This window comes from Rattus norvegicus, chromosome 10, assembly GCF_021556685.1.
Source record: "Rattus norvegicus strain SHRSP/BbbUtx chromosome 10, alternate assembly SHRSP_T2T, whole genome shotgun sequence".
Classification (NCBI taxonomy): Eukaryota; Metazoa; Chordata; class Mammalia; order Rodentia; family Muridae; genus Rattus; species Rattus norvegicus.
The window spans coordinates 81,290,460-81,303,629 of NC_141543.1; the positions used below are offsets into that span (position 1 = coordinate 81,290,460).

Sequence of the window (13,170 nt, forward strand, 5' to 3'; positions counted from 1 at the left end):
AAACTGCTGCTAAATATTTTCTTAAATGTATTTCCTTTTATTTATGATGTTTTATTATTTTGTCTTTTTGTTTTTCCCTCCAGGGCTGAGAACCGTACCCAGGGCCTTGCGCTTCCTAGGCAAGCGCTCTACCACTGAGCTAAATCCCCACCCCCGCTGCTAAATATTTGTTTGAAACGCACAGGCTAGCGCTGCTTTGAACCTTGTTAGACAAACTACCTTTTCCAGCGAATACAGTCACTATAGAGCCTTAAACAGAGGGTCTGTATTAACCCCTTAAGGCTTAGGAAATACCCACTGAAGAGGAGCACAGTGAATTTAAGAGCTGAAGGAGGGCAAAGAGAGCTGGGAAATGCCGTCTTCAGCACACGCCATGGCCACTGCACTCACAGGGCAGCTCTGGCTCCCTGTGCAAAGACTGCAGATCAAGGCAGCCAGTAGCACCCTTGGCATGGATGAGGAAGGGGTGCATGGGGCCTAGGTCTAGCTAAGGAGTTATTGGCAACTGATGGCTGCTGAGGGAGGTGACATCATTACTCTTCAAGAGTGCGGTCATCGGCAGGTGCAGGACCCCATACCCACCAAGCATGCAGTCAGCACTAACTGGGCTCAGGTCATAAAAATGGAGAAAAGAAGGAAAGAAAATCAGAAGAGGACACTGAGATGGGGTGACAAGTTTGAGGGTAAAGGAGGTGCTGCGGTGGGAGTTAGGGGTGGAGATGTCCATGGAGGAAAGTGCAAAGAATACATCAAATATTAAGAGGAATAAAATTAGGATATTCTAAGGATAAAAAATAAATTGACTAGCAATATGACCAGGACAGGAAAGAGATGATGTGTGTACATTTTACAAAGACACTCGGAGTGCAGTATTTTTCTCAACATAGACAAACTGAGCAATAGTGAGACATGTTGTAAGTGTACAGTGAATTTGCTAGATAGTTTTCTGTTAAGAATCGGTAAAGAGCCAGTGGGCTGAGTGGTCAAGTCAGAAGTTAATGCCCCACACTTGCAGCCAGGGTAGCCAAGGACCAGCTCTGGTTTCCACACAGTAGGAAGCCATCCTCAAACTGAGCTGGTAATTTTCGTTATGATAAGATGATAGGAAAACTATTTTGCAAATATAAACGAAGTTCTTTAATTATTTCACAAAGTCCCACACACCTTGGAAACCCCTCTTTCAATGTAAGTCATCAACATAATTAAATATGCAAAAAAATCGCATTTCTACAGTTTCAGGTAAGGGATGTAAAAAGAGAATTTCTAACTGAGATTTCATGAACTTTTAACTGAAAAAACTTCCGAATTTTGATGAAATGTTAGTTTTTAGCCTGAAAAAAGCCTCGAATGTTTAGAATAGATGTCTAAAAGAAAAATTTCTGCTAGATAATGAAAAACAAGTTTTATTATAGCAGATGGTATTCCAGCTTTGTTAGAGCAAGACATTGAATTTATTGATGTTTTTAAACAAGAGTTTTATTATTTCATTACACCATAAGATACATACATATGGTAACAGCCCTACCAACTTGTGCTTAGCTTTCTGATGCTCGCTGTGTAAAAACTGCTATGGGCAGTTTCAGCCTCATCACACAGTAATCAACAATAAAACAATGGTGCAATTTACATTTTTCTCATTAATATCGCACTGCATATGAATGAACTAATTCGCATTAAACTTTTAAAGGGAAATATGATTTATGAAGTGTGAAAACAGTAGAACTTGAAATGCCACTGAAATTTGTAACAATATAGCAATAACTAGTTTATATTTTTGTCATTGTATCAAAAATTAAAACACAGTTATTGATAAGTGTTAAAACCAATTGGCTTCAAAATTAAAATGATATTGAAATACGTTTTGTGGCTGATGCTGTTGAGGGCTATGATCAGTGTATATACTTTCCCTGAAAAGAAATATTGAATATCTTTAAATAAATGTAGCCATGAAAAGATAACGTATTCTAAAAAACTTAGTTTTGTGAGAATGGATACATATATTAAGAAATTTTGTTACTTAACTCCGCTATAAGAAATGTTTTTAGAGTTTAGAGAAATTTGGGCATGTGAATCTATATTTTCACATAAATTTTATTATATTTAAAGATAGATTCAGTATTTCCAGTCAAAATTCAATATAATAAAGATATCCTAAAAGTGCAAATATTATTGTGATGATACAGTGCAAAAGGATAAAATATCTCATGAATAAAATTTTAATATTGTTGCATGCCAAAATATTTTGAATGTAATAGGTTAAATATATTTAATTTTATTATTTCTTTCTGCTACTACAGAATTTAACAGTTCATAAGTGGCCTTTACATTTCTGTTGGACGGTGCTATAAGAGACTCTTAAATAGAGAATAATTTGCTCCTCACTTACTTCCAAATCTGATGTTAAATTAATCTTTTATTTTTCCCTTCTCCCCTTCCTCACTTCCCCAAACATTTGAGCCCCTAGTCTGTGGCAGCTGTTGTTGAAATCAGAGGCAGCTGTCCCCTCTATGTTAATGACAGTATGTTAATGCTCAAGAATCTTCCACTTACAGTGAGGGCAGGCTGCAGGGTGATGGTGTAGGAAGAACAGAGAAAGGGCTGGGAAGACACAGTGGTGGAGGTGAGGCAAGCACAGAAGTCTGTGGGGACAGGGAGAATGTGAAGACCCAGGCAAGATGTCAGATCTTGTCCACCCCCTGTCAGCTTTGACCTTTACTTAAGGCGTCCATTATTTGTATTTTGGGCTTCTCATAGATATGACAGAAAGTTCTACAGAGTTTTACATTATATTTTAAAAGGATACTTGTAACTAGCGTTCAGATTGGACTGTGTAAGGTGGGTCGGGGGTGGAAGGAAGCTGACAATATCAGGAAAATAATGTTAGCTTGAACCTGTGAGAGTGGTAAAGAGTGGTAAGCAATGTAGTTATAAACATTCAGGTGAAAATAAAATTCAGTGGACCCCAAATTCTGTAGGGTCCACAGGATGGATGTGGAGTGTAAAAGAATGTTTCCAAATTACGGGTGTGGTAAAGTGTTCTTTTTTCCCATTTGCCATATACTCTTGGGGGCAGTTGGTCATTGAACCTGTAGTTTGACATTCAACTGCCTACATTCTTTGGCCTCAAAATTTCAACTTAAATGGCATTTCCTGTCCTCTTTAGCTCCACGTTTCTATCATGTTCCTGGCTTTTGGGTGATTATAGTCAAGACATTACAGGAATACATAACTACTGCTTCCCACGAGTGCTGACAAAATGTTAACACACTTAAACTCTGAAGTTCTAAGCATCAATTATAGGAAAGACATTACTACTTTATCAGTCACAAAGATACAAAAAGAGTGAAAAGCTAATACACCAAAATGGCCTCTGGCCTTACAGACATGCATTTCCCTGCTAAGATACAACTTTCACACTGTTATTAGCCCAGTGTGTACCCTCCCAATATATGACAAGTTCCCTCATCCCTTACTTGGAATTTCAACTGCCCTCCAAACTAAATGGCTAAAAGTCACTTCTTTTGTGCCTTCCAACAGTCATATGAATACTTGAGTGTTTACTACGGACGATATACAACACAGTGTATGGACTTTATGTCACGCAAGTCTTATGGCATTCTTGGGAAGGAACCTATTATCAAATGGAGGCTTAGGAAAGTAAATGTGGCTTCCGGAGGTCAACAACTATCGTGACGAAGGGTAGGGTACAAACCTACATGGTCTAGTGCAGATGTTAGGCTAGGAGCACTTTCTCTTCTACACTTACGCTCCTGACATTCATCCACCAGAGAAGAGGACGAGTCACTACTCTTCACATACAGCTTCATCTCTGACTTCCTCCTGACTCAATATTAAGTTCTGATACAGAAGATTTATTAGTATAGACCTGACTGTTATTTGAATAAGGGAAAATAATTATTTATAGGAAAGTCTTGTGTGGAAAGGGTAGGTATTGCTGGGAAAAGACAGTAGTTTTCCCAACACTTTATTTCCTCCTTCCTTTCTTGCTTAGACTTATGTCAGCCTTAATGTAACGATTGCATCAAACCATTGGTATTCAACCCAAGAATTTAGGAAAACAACATTTTAATTAAATGTAGTGAAAGCATCCTCTAATTTGCTTTACAAATACAATTTAACTATGAAGATCCATACATCACACTTTCAGAACACAAAGAAACACTGAAATGGAAAGCATACTGAAGGTGCAGGTGCTGAGGACATAGAAGTAAAAGAACTTAAGACACAACAACCAAATAGTCAATAAAATTAGGTCAGGTGGCCCAGTGGGTAAAGATACTCATGGCTAAGCCTGATGACATGAATTGATTGCATTCAGAAGACACAGACACAGACACACTTTAATTAAAAATTAAAACAAAAGGGGATACTGAACTGTGATTCTATCACTTTGGAGGCTGAGGTGGGAGATTAGTCATAAGTTTGAGGCTAGCCTGGGCTACAGATTAAGGCTATCTCAAAACAAAAGTCTGAGAACTTGACTGAACTAAAGAGGACTTCACAGTTTTATATGTATAAGATAACATTAAGAGAGGCTGGGGAGATGTCTCCCTGACTAAGAGCACTTGCTGCTCTCAAAGACGACCCAGATTTGTTTTTGCCAACACATGGCAGCTCATAACCATCCATAACTCCAGATTCAGGGGATCCAGAGCCTCTTCTGACCTTCTTAGACAATAAGTATGCATGAGGTGAACATATATGCACATGCTGGCCGAGACTCATACTCATAAAGTAAATAAAACATTTTGATCAGAAAGAAAAGGTGAAGAATGTTCTCATATCCTACACACAGATTTAGCAAACACCCCACAGTCAACCTCTGGCCAACATATCATGAGTGAGAGTTAAGGAATTCCTATAATGCATGGATACTTAGGAGCTGTGCTAAGACATTACATAGTCTCAATCTACTCTATATTCAGACATGTGTGTGTATGTTATGTATCTCAAATGCATCCACAGAGTTCCTTTACCACGTGAGAGCAAGGTACATATATCATAACCCATTATTAAGTGCAATGGTATTCCTAATAAGGATATTACCATAAGTAATTCTATTAGGAGTTTCAACACTTTCATTGATCTGATCTACCTTCTGCATTCCAGATTTATCCCAACCGCCATACGGGATTTAGCCCAGGGTCAAGTATTTCTTTATATTTTCTGTCTCTTATCTCCTTTAACGTCCAGCACTTTACCAGACTCCAGATGCCCTCCACGGTTAGACTCAGGCTATGAACTCTCAGTCAGGGCGGCAGAGATGACACTGTGTCCTTTTCAGGGCATCACATTTCAAGTAACAATGACTTCTTCATTGGTGAGGACAACTTTTAGCATCAAACTGTTTTCTCAATTTTCCACTACATAATTACTATTTCTCTGTTATAATTAGCAGTGGTTTATAGAGTCACTTCTAAACTACATAACTATGTAGATATCTTGTTCATTAAATTTTCCTCCTAAATTTAGCATCTTAATTTGTTCCTAATTCAATCCTTACTAAAACATTCAAAATGCTTCTTTCCAAATCTAGCAGCAACTATGATGTTTCCAGTCTGCATTCGACAATCACCATGATCCGGAGCGCGCCTCTACCCCATTAGTGAGTAATGTAATTACACATGGTGCAGGCTCATGAGCTGTCATTATTCTACAGTGCACCACTCATGACTGTGATTAATGCTTTGATGGCCTGGTTCATCCAGATGCAGGCACAAAAGTCCTTGTCAGACAGCTGCTCATGGTATGGCTCTATCAACGTCAGATCCAGGCATAGCTGAACTTACTTCTCAGCCCTGAGATCTGTCATCTTACTGGGACTCTACATATGATGGTGTGTGGAGGTTTTAGATTCTCAGAGAGGCTCGAATTAGATGCAAGTCTTCTATTCTCAAAAATTTGGTTGGATGATATTCTTAACTTTACTGTTTTCTTGTTCTGACTGTTTTCTTCAAGAAATTCTGCAACTTATTTTCTTGTTTCTTGTGCACCTGAATATAATTCTTGTCAGTTTACTTTCCATTTATATTTCTGTACTAACTGGTGACAAATGGTAGCAAGCACCTTTACTCCATGAGCCATCTCACTGGCCCTAGTCTTTAGTTGTTTCCTTTCAGAATTGAGGCATATTTCTCTTATCCCCCAGTACTTACTGAGAACCTTCGGTTGAATGTGGAGTGTTATGTTACACTTGTTTTCTGCTTTGCTATTACTTGCTGTACACACTTTCACCAAAATGGAAACACTAAGTCACATGATCTTTTGCAGCTGATAATGATGGGAATGTTTTTCAGATTTAAAACACTATTTTATAAAAAGGTTTAGGCCAGGACCACCCTCTTCTGCATAGGGGCACCATGAGTCGTATTACTGCTGGAGAAGTGGACAAAGCGATGTCTTCTCTTTCTCTAAGACCTTTCACTTTCTTCTTGCTGTTCTATCACTGCTTGGTTGCAGGGGAGTCTGCAGATTCTAATTTATCCGACTTTTCCCACAAAGCACTGATTCTCAGAGGCTGCGATTTCTGGGTGCACACACTTTAGGATCCTGGCTGAGTGTCATCAAGTCCTGGTCAATGGCCAGAATTTTGGCATTAATCATTAGACTTTATTTCTGGTAATGATTTCACTTGTTTCACTAGATTCGTGTTTCTCTTTCCTTCTTTCAGAGTCTTTCAAGCCTGTACTCGGTCCTGGGATGCAATAGCAGGCCAGCTTTAGGACTTACTCTGAGAATTATGTGTTCTACTTACTACAGAGGTTTGTTCTGGTCTCTGTGACCATCAGATGGAGGGCTCTGTTTGCTTTCTTGGCCAATATGATGCTTTCTGTGAGGACAGTGTGAGGGGGTTGAGAAGCACACATCCAGCACTGATCTCTAACAGGCTTCCACAGGCACTACGGCTGCATTCAGAGTGCACTCCCTGTCCATGCTTTTACTTTTTCACAATGCTGTTTGTATTGTCAAATCTACTGCAATCTGGAGAAGACCATGCAAAGTGAGAGGACATTCTCAATTCTTTACCATGAGCACCTAGGACAGCAATGTCGTGTTCTGCATTTGGGGGAGAAGTGCTTGCTTTGTTTTTCTTTAATAAAATCTTGAGGCATATATAACAAAAGAAAGTGAAAACAGAAGGGAAATGAAAGAGAATAATAGAAAAGCAACGAGATTGGTCATTTTGGTTCCTGGAAGCCCTTTCAGAATTTTAAATCTGTTTGATTAATCGAGCAGGACCCCAGTATATTTATAAACTCCAAATGCTCATTTTTAAGAGCTCTACAGTTTCCTCCTGTGCTGTCTGCAGTAGCAGATTCTGAGATAGGATGAAGCAATACTGCTTTATAGGTCTGCCTCACACACCTTCACACACAAAGGGTTCACAGACACTCTCGTGCACCGTACCCCATGCACCCCACCATCCATGCATCCCCTAATCCAACGCGACTTACCTGTTTCACATTCTGGAGTTCTTCTATCAACTGTTTCCTGTGCTTCTCTGATTCGAGTAATTTCTCCTGTGTTTGAAAACCACTGAATGAGTAGCATGTCATTGTGACACCAGGAATGATTTCCAGTCCCGTTTCAAAGTTTATTCTCCAAACATCAAAGTACTAAAAATCTCTAGTTATTTTCCTGGCTTTACATGTCACTCACTTGTGGTCAGTCATCCAAAGCTAACTGTGTATTACCTTATAAAAAAATGCCAAATTCTGAGCTCCAGATGAAGTCAGTCAGGACTGAAGTGGGTAAAGCACAACTAAATGTGGGCGACAGCCGTCATTACCAAAGAGCTACCAGATTGAATAGTCTTATTCTGAATCAGACACGAAAAAGCTTTAATCAATCAAAGCAAAGAAAGATTGGGTCGACTCTTAGCTTCCCAATGTAATATTTGTCCATTTTTGAACAATTATTCAAAAAAGGATAGAACTATTACAGCCAAAATATGAAGTATATACTTGAATATGGGCAAAAGGAAAATATGATCATCTTTGAACCTAAAATTAAACCCAGCATGAAGTCTGAGATGGCCCACCTTGTTGAGTGGTGCAGTCAGAAATGCTCAGTGAACCAGGGCCATTACTGAAGTCATGAACAGGGTTCCTGGGACCTTAAATAGAGTGCTGAAGACTCATGGCAGCGTCATGACTTAGAGAGGAAGGACCCTGATGTCTGGGATGATTCCACCCTCTCTGCTCTACCCTGCCAGCCTCCTGCACTCATGGTGTTCTACTCTGTTCATGTGTGCACCTGTACACAGGGCAAGCATCCGTTTCCACTCTTCTCTGAAGAGCAGGGGCCGTTGCAGTTTGGGTTAAACAGTTCACAAGGCACTACTAAGGATCACTTCAGCAAAATACGCATTAGCCAGAGGCCTAAAATTACTCATCTGTACCTCAAGTGAGACCAAAGCTGTCATAGGCTGATGATGAGTGAGAGCTGACCATTTCTACTCTATGGTCTGCACTTAACAAGCTCTGCTGCTCTGTGTGTCCGTGTGTGTGTGTCCGTGTGTGTGTGTGTGTGTGTGTGTGTGTCCATGTCTGTGTGTGTGTTTCCATGTGTATGTAGATGTCTGTAACAAAAAAAGGCAGAATAACTGAAAATGTAACATTACCTCAAGAAAAATATTTACTGCTTAATATACTATTTATACAACTTTTGATTGTTAAATTAAATTCATTCATTTTATTTGAGGTGTATGAGTGTTTGATCCACACGTGTGTGTGCACCACATGGATGCTTGGTGCCCACAGGGGTCACTCAGAAGAAGGCATTGGATCCCCTGGAACTGGAGTTATGGATGGTTTGAGCCATCATGTGAGTGCTGGGGACAGAACCTGGATTCTCTATAAGAATAACAAGTCCTGTTAAGAGCCGGGACACCCCTGCAGCCCTTATGAATCTTTAAAAATACATGAATCTCAGAGGGGAAAAAATCAATGTAGAGGGAATTTAAAGCAGAGTCTTTTTTATTCTGGGACTTTAGGTTTTGCAACATTAAAATGTGCTCAATTACAGTTCATGAACTTGAAAGGTGATCTTGATTGAATGGCTCCTCAGGGGCCCCTTGTTTAAATGTTACATGAGCATGGCTTACACAATTTTAAATTAGAATTCTGGCAATTAATATTGACATTCAAATAAAACTCAAAACATATCATTAAATCCAGCAGTGAAAAACTGTAGGGAAATGAAAAATATGTGAGACTCCCTGCCCCCCGACATGGTGGACGTGGTGTAAAGATGAAGCACATAGGAAATAGTCTGACCGCCGTGACCAACACTGCAGCGTGGTTCTGAGATACTCGCAAGACACCAACAGCTTTGTAAGTGAATTCTGTATTTTCATCTAGCTATGCCAACGTACGGAAAGGTGGTGAATTTCAGAATTATAAAATATAACCATATTTGTGGGAAGTTCACTTATATTTGGAAGGAATATGAATTACCAAAGCCTTATGAAACAAAACTTGGAGAAATATACAGAATGTTTTACATCAGGACACTTTAATATTGCAATTCCATTTTCTCAAATTTAGTGTGAATTTTCACAACTGCCTAGCCACACACCCACAAAGTTACTAAGACTTATTTTCACTTTCATATGTGTGTCTATTGTGTATATGTCACATATGTGCAGTGTCCTTGGAGGCCAGAAGATGGTGTTGAACGCCTGGGAGTTGGAGTATAGTAAAGTACAGGCCATCTGATGTGAATGCTGGGACCTAACGCACACCCTTTGGACTAGGAGCAAGTTCTTATAACTGCTGGGCCATCTCTGTAGGCCCTGGAGTTATTTTTTTAATTGGATATTTTATGTATTTACATTTCAAATGTTATCCCTTTTCGCGGTTTCCCCCTCCTTGCTTCTATGAGAATGCTCCCCCTCCCACCCATTTACTTCCACCTCAACACCCTGGCATTCCCCTACACCGGGAAACGATCTTTCACAGGACCAAAGGCTTCTTTCTCTTCCCATTGATGCCCAACAAGGCCATCTTCTGCTACATATGTGGCTGGAGCCATGGGTCCCTCCATGTGTACTCTTTGGTTGGTGATTTGGTTCCTGGGAGCTCTGGTTGGTTGGTATTGTTATTCCTATAAGGTTGCAAACCCCTTCAGCTTCTTCAGTTCTTTCTCTAACTCCTCCATTGGGGTCCCCATGCTCAGTCTGCTGCTGGGACCTAATTCATGTCCTCTGAACTAGGAGCAAGTTCTTATAACTACTAAGCCATCTCTGTAGGCCCTGGAGTTACTCTTGATAATTGAACACTGAAGATCACCTAAATATCCATTACCAGAGAACTGGTTAAAACCCTGCTGGTGAAAACTAGCTGATACAGTGGATCTCTATCATGGAAGACGTGTAAGAGCTGTGGAGAAACTGTCCACGACTCAATCTGAACCATGCAAAACTGTAACATGCCCAGCTGTAATAAAATGGGTCTATAAGAACTAAGTTATGCATGGGTTAACACAATAAGCTTCCTTTTAACTATTTAAGAAATCACTTTATGGAGTAGTTTTAGACTTATAATTAAATACAGAGGAAGGTAAGTAGTTCCCATGTGTCTCTGGCCCCTACACACATATAAACTTATTTTTTTAAATGTGGTTTGTTTGGGCTGTCAGGAAATCTGACAGGATATGCTAGAAATTTTTAATATTGGCTTTGTGTAAAAGCTAGCATTATAAAGAAGAAACAGTAGAAAGAAAATGGTGAGGTTCCTCAGAAAATTGGACACTGCACTACCTGAGGACCCAGCTATACCTCTCTTGGGCATATACCCAAAAGATGCTCCAACATATAACAAAGACACATGCTCCACTATGTTCATAGCAGCCTTATTTATAATAGCCAGAAGCTGGAAAGAACCCAGATGCCCTTCAACAGAGGAATGGATACAGAAAATGTGGTACATCTACACAATGGAGTACTACTCAGCTATTAAAAACAATGACTTCATGAAATTCATAGACAAATGGATGGAACTGGAAAATATCATCCTGAGTGAGGTAACACAATCACAGAAAAACACACATGGTATGCACTCATTGATAAGTGGCTATTAGCCTAACTGCTCAAATTTCCCTAGATGCACAGAACACATGAAACTCAAGAAGGATGACCAAAATGTGAATGCTTCACTCCTTCTTTAAAAGGGGAACAAGAATACCCTTGGGAGGGGATAGGGAGGTAAAGATTAAAACAGACACAGAAGGAACACCCATTCAGAGCCTGCCCCACATGTGGCCCACACATATACAGCCACCAATCTAGATAAGATGGATGAAGCAAAGAAGTGCAGGCTGACAGGAACCGGATGTAGATCTCTCCTGAGAGAGACAGCCAGAATATGGCAAATATATAGGTGGATGCCAGCAGCAAACCACTGAACTGAGAACGGGACCCACGTTGAAGGAATCAAAGAAAGGACTGAAAGAGCTGAAGGGGCTTGAGACCCCATATGAACAACAATGCCAACAACCAGAGCTTCCAGGGACTAAGCCACTATCCAAAGACTATACATGGACTGACCCTGGGCTCCAACCTCATAGGTAGCAATGAATAGCCTAGTAAGGGCACCAGTGGAAGGGGAAGCCCTTGGTCCTGCCAAGACTGAACCCCCAGTGAACATGATTGTTGGGGGGAGGGTGGCAATGGGGGGAGGATTGGGAGGGGAACACCCATCTAGAAGGGGAGGGGGAGAGGATAGGGGGATGTTGGCCTGGAAACCAGGAAAGGGAACAACAGTTGAAATATAAGTAAGAAATACCCAATTTAGTAAAGATGGAAAAAAAAACCAAACGACCCCCCCAAAAAAAACAAATAAAAAAATAATCAAACAACAATAACAAAAACCAAAAAAAAAAAAACAAAAAAAAAAAAAACCCCAGGACTACCATGTGGTTCAGTTATACCACTCCTGAATGTAAAACTGAAGGGGTATACCACAGAAATATTTGCAAATCTATATTTATTTCAGCACTAATTGTATAATCTAAGATTCAGAACCAACTTTTCATCCTTAACAGATAAATCAATGAACAGAATTTGGTCTGTAATCTGTCTGTCTATCTAGACATAGACACTCAGACTGATACTAACCCAAGCATAGACATGCATTTATAAAATAGAGTTTTCTTAAGTCAGAAAGAATAAAATTATGACATTTGCAAAAAAAAAAAGAAAATGGTGTTTCTTTTTTGAATAAAGAATTTATACTAATACATCTAAATTAAATAACTAGAAAGCTTCATATAACAAAATAATTTAAAATGCATATTTTTATGGTAAAATGAATGTACTTTCCTTGGAACATATAATAGCTTCCTGTAAAAGTCAGGATTTAACTTAAACTTAATATTCCATTAAGAACAGAATGCCACTATAGAGAAAGCATCAAAATGTTATCGTGTATTTGGAGCATATGTGATTTGTTCGCCCCTGAAAGCACAAGGCCTTCAGTTTTCAAATTACATTAGCAAAACACTATGTCCCTCAGACACGACCCTGTACCGGGAAGAAAACGTATGTTCTGTGAACACCAGAGGAATCACATTTGTCGCGGCTTGCTTGGATCCTCAGCTACACCTGCTGTTGCCACCAACACGAGAGAAAGGCGTCGGAGCAGCAAGGTCAGACAGGAGAGGGAAGCCCACTCACTGTACACACTGGCTCTTATGCCCATGCCATGGAGTGAAAATAAGTGAGCGGTGACCTCGAGGATAACTCTAAGACAACCACACAGATGTCCTGGTCTGATATGATATTACTATGCCTCCATTCAAAACAGAATGAGCGCTCTGCTGCAGAGTCCAATCTGGAATCGTGTCTTTCTAAAAGCAAGCGTAGGGCGCCAAGGGGACAGTTACCTTAAGCGCATCCCGTTCTTCCAGAGCAGCATTTCTTTCTTGTCTCAGTCTTCCCACTTCATCTGCTTCTAGAGAACCACAGGGGAGAAGCTGTCAACATTAAGACACAGAGGTTATGCATCAGATGCGAATGCTGAGAACAGAAAGTCCTTTGTCATCACTCCCAAACTTTGCTCCACGTCAAAATTCAGGTTTTACTTTGGCTGGGTAAAAGGAAACTAATTATGGGGCCATTTCTCTCAGAAGGTTGACCTTATAATGCTT

At 39.9% G+C, this 13,170-nt stretch overlaps 1 protein-coding gene across 12 annotated transcripts in view; it reads right to left on the minus strand.

The window, feature by feature from the left end:
* Window positions 1–13,170, minus strand: part of Stxbp4 (syntaxin binding protein 4) — a 159,257-nt gene that overhangs the window by 80,220 nt on the left and 65,867 nt on the right. For 4 of the 12 annotated variants that reach the window (XR_015630624.1, XR_015630623.1, XR_015630627.1 and 1 more), the window contains exons 11-12: window positions 12,907–12,974; window positions 7,476–7,541 (exon numbers count right to left, since the gene is read on the minus strand). Coding sequence is in view for 7 of the 12 variants with exons in the window: in XM_087572133.1 (XP_087428259.1) it covers window positions 7,476–7,541; window positions 12,907–12,996 (156 nt within the window). In the remaining 5 variants the exon portion in view is untranslated. 12 annotated transcript variants of the gene reach the window in all.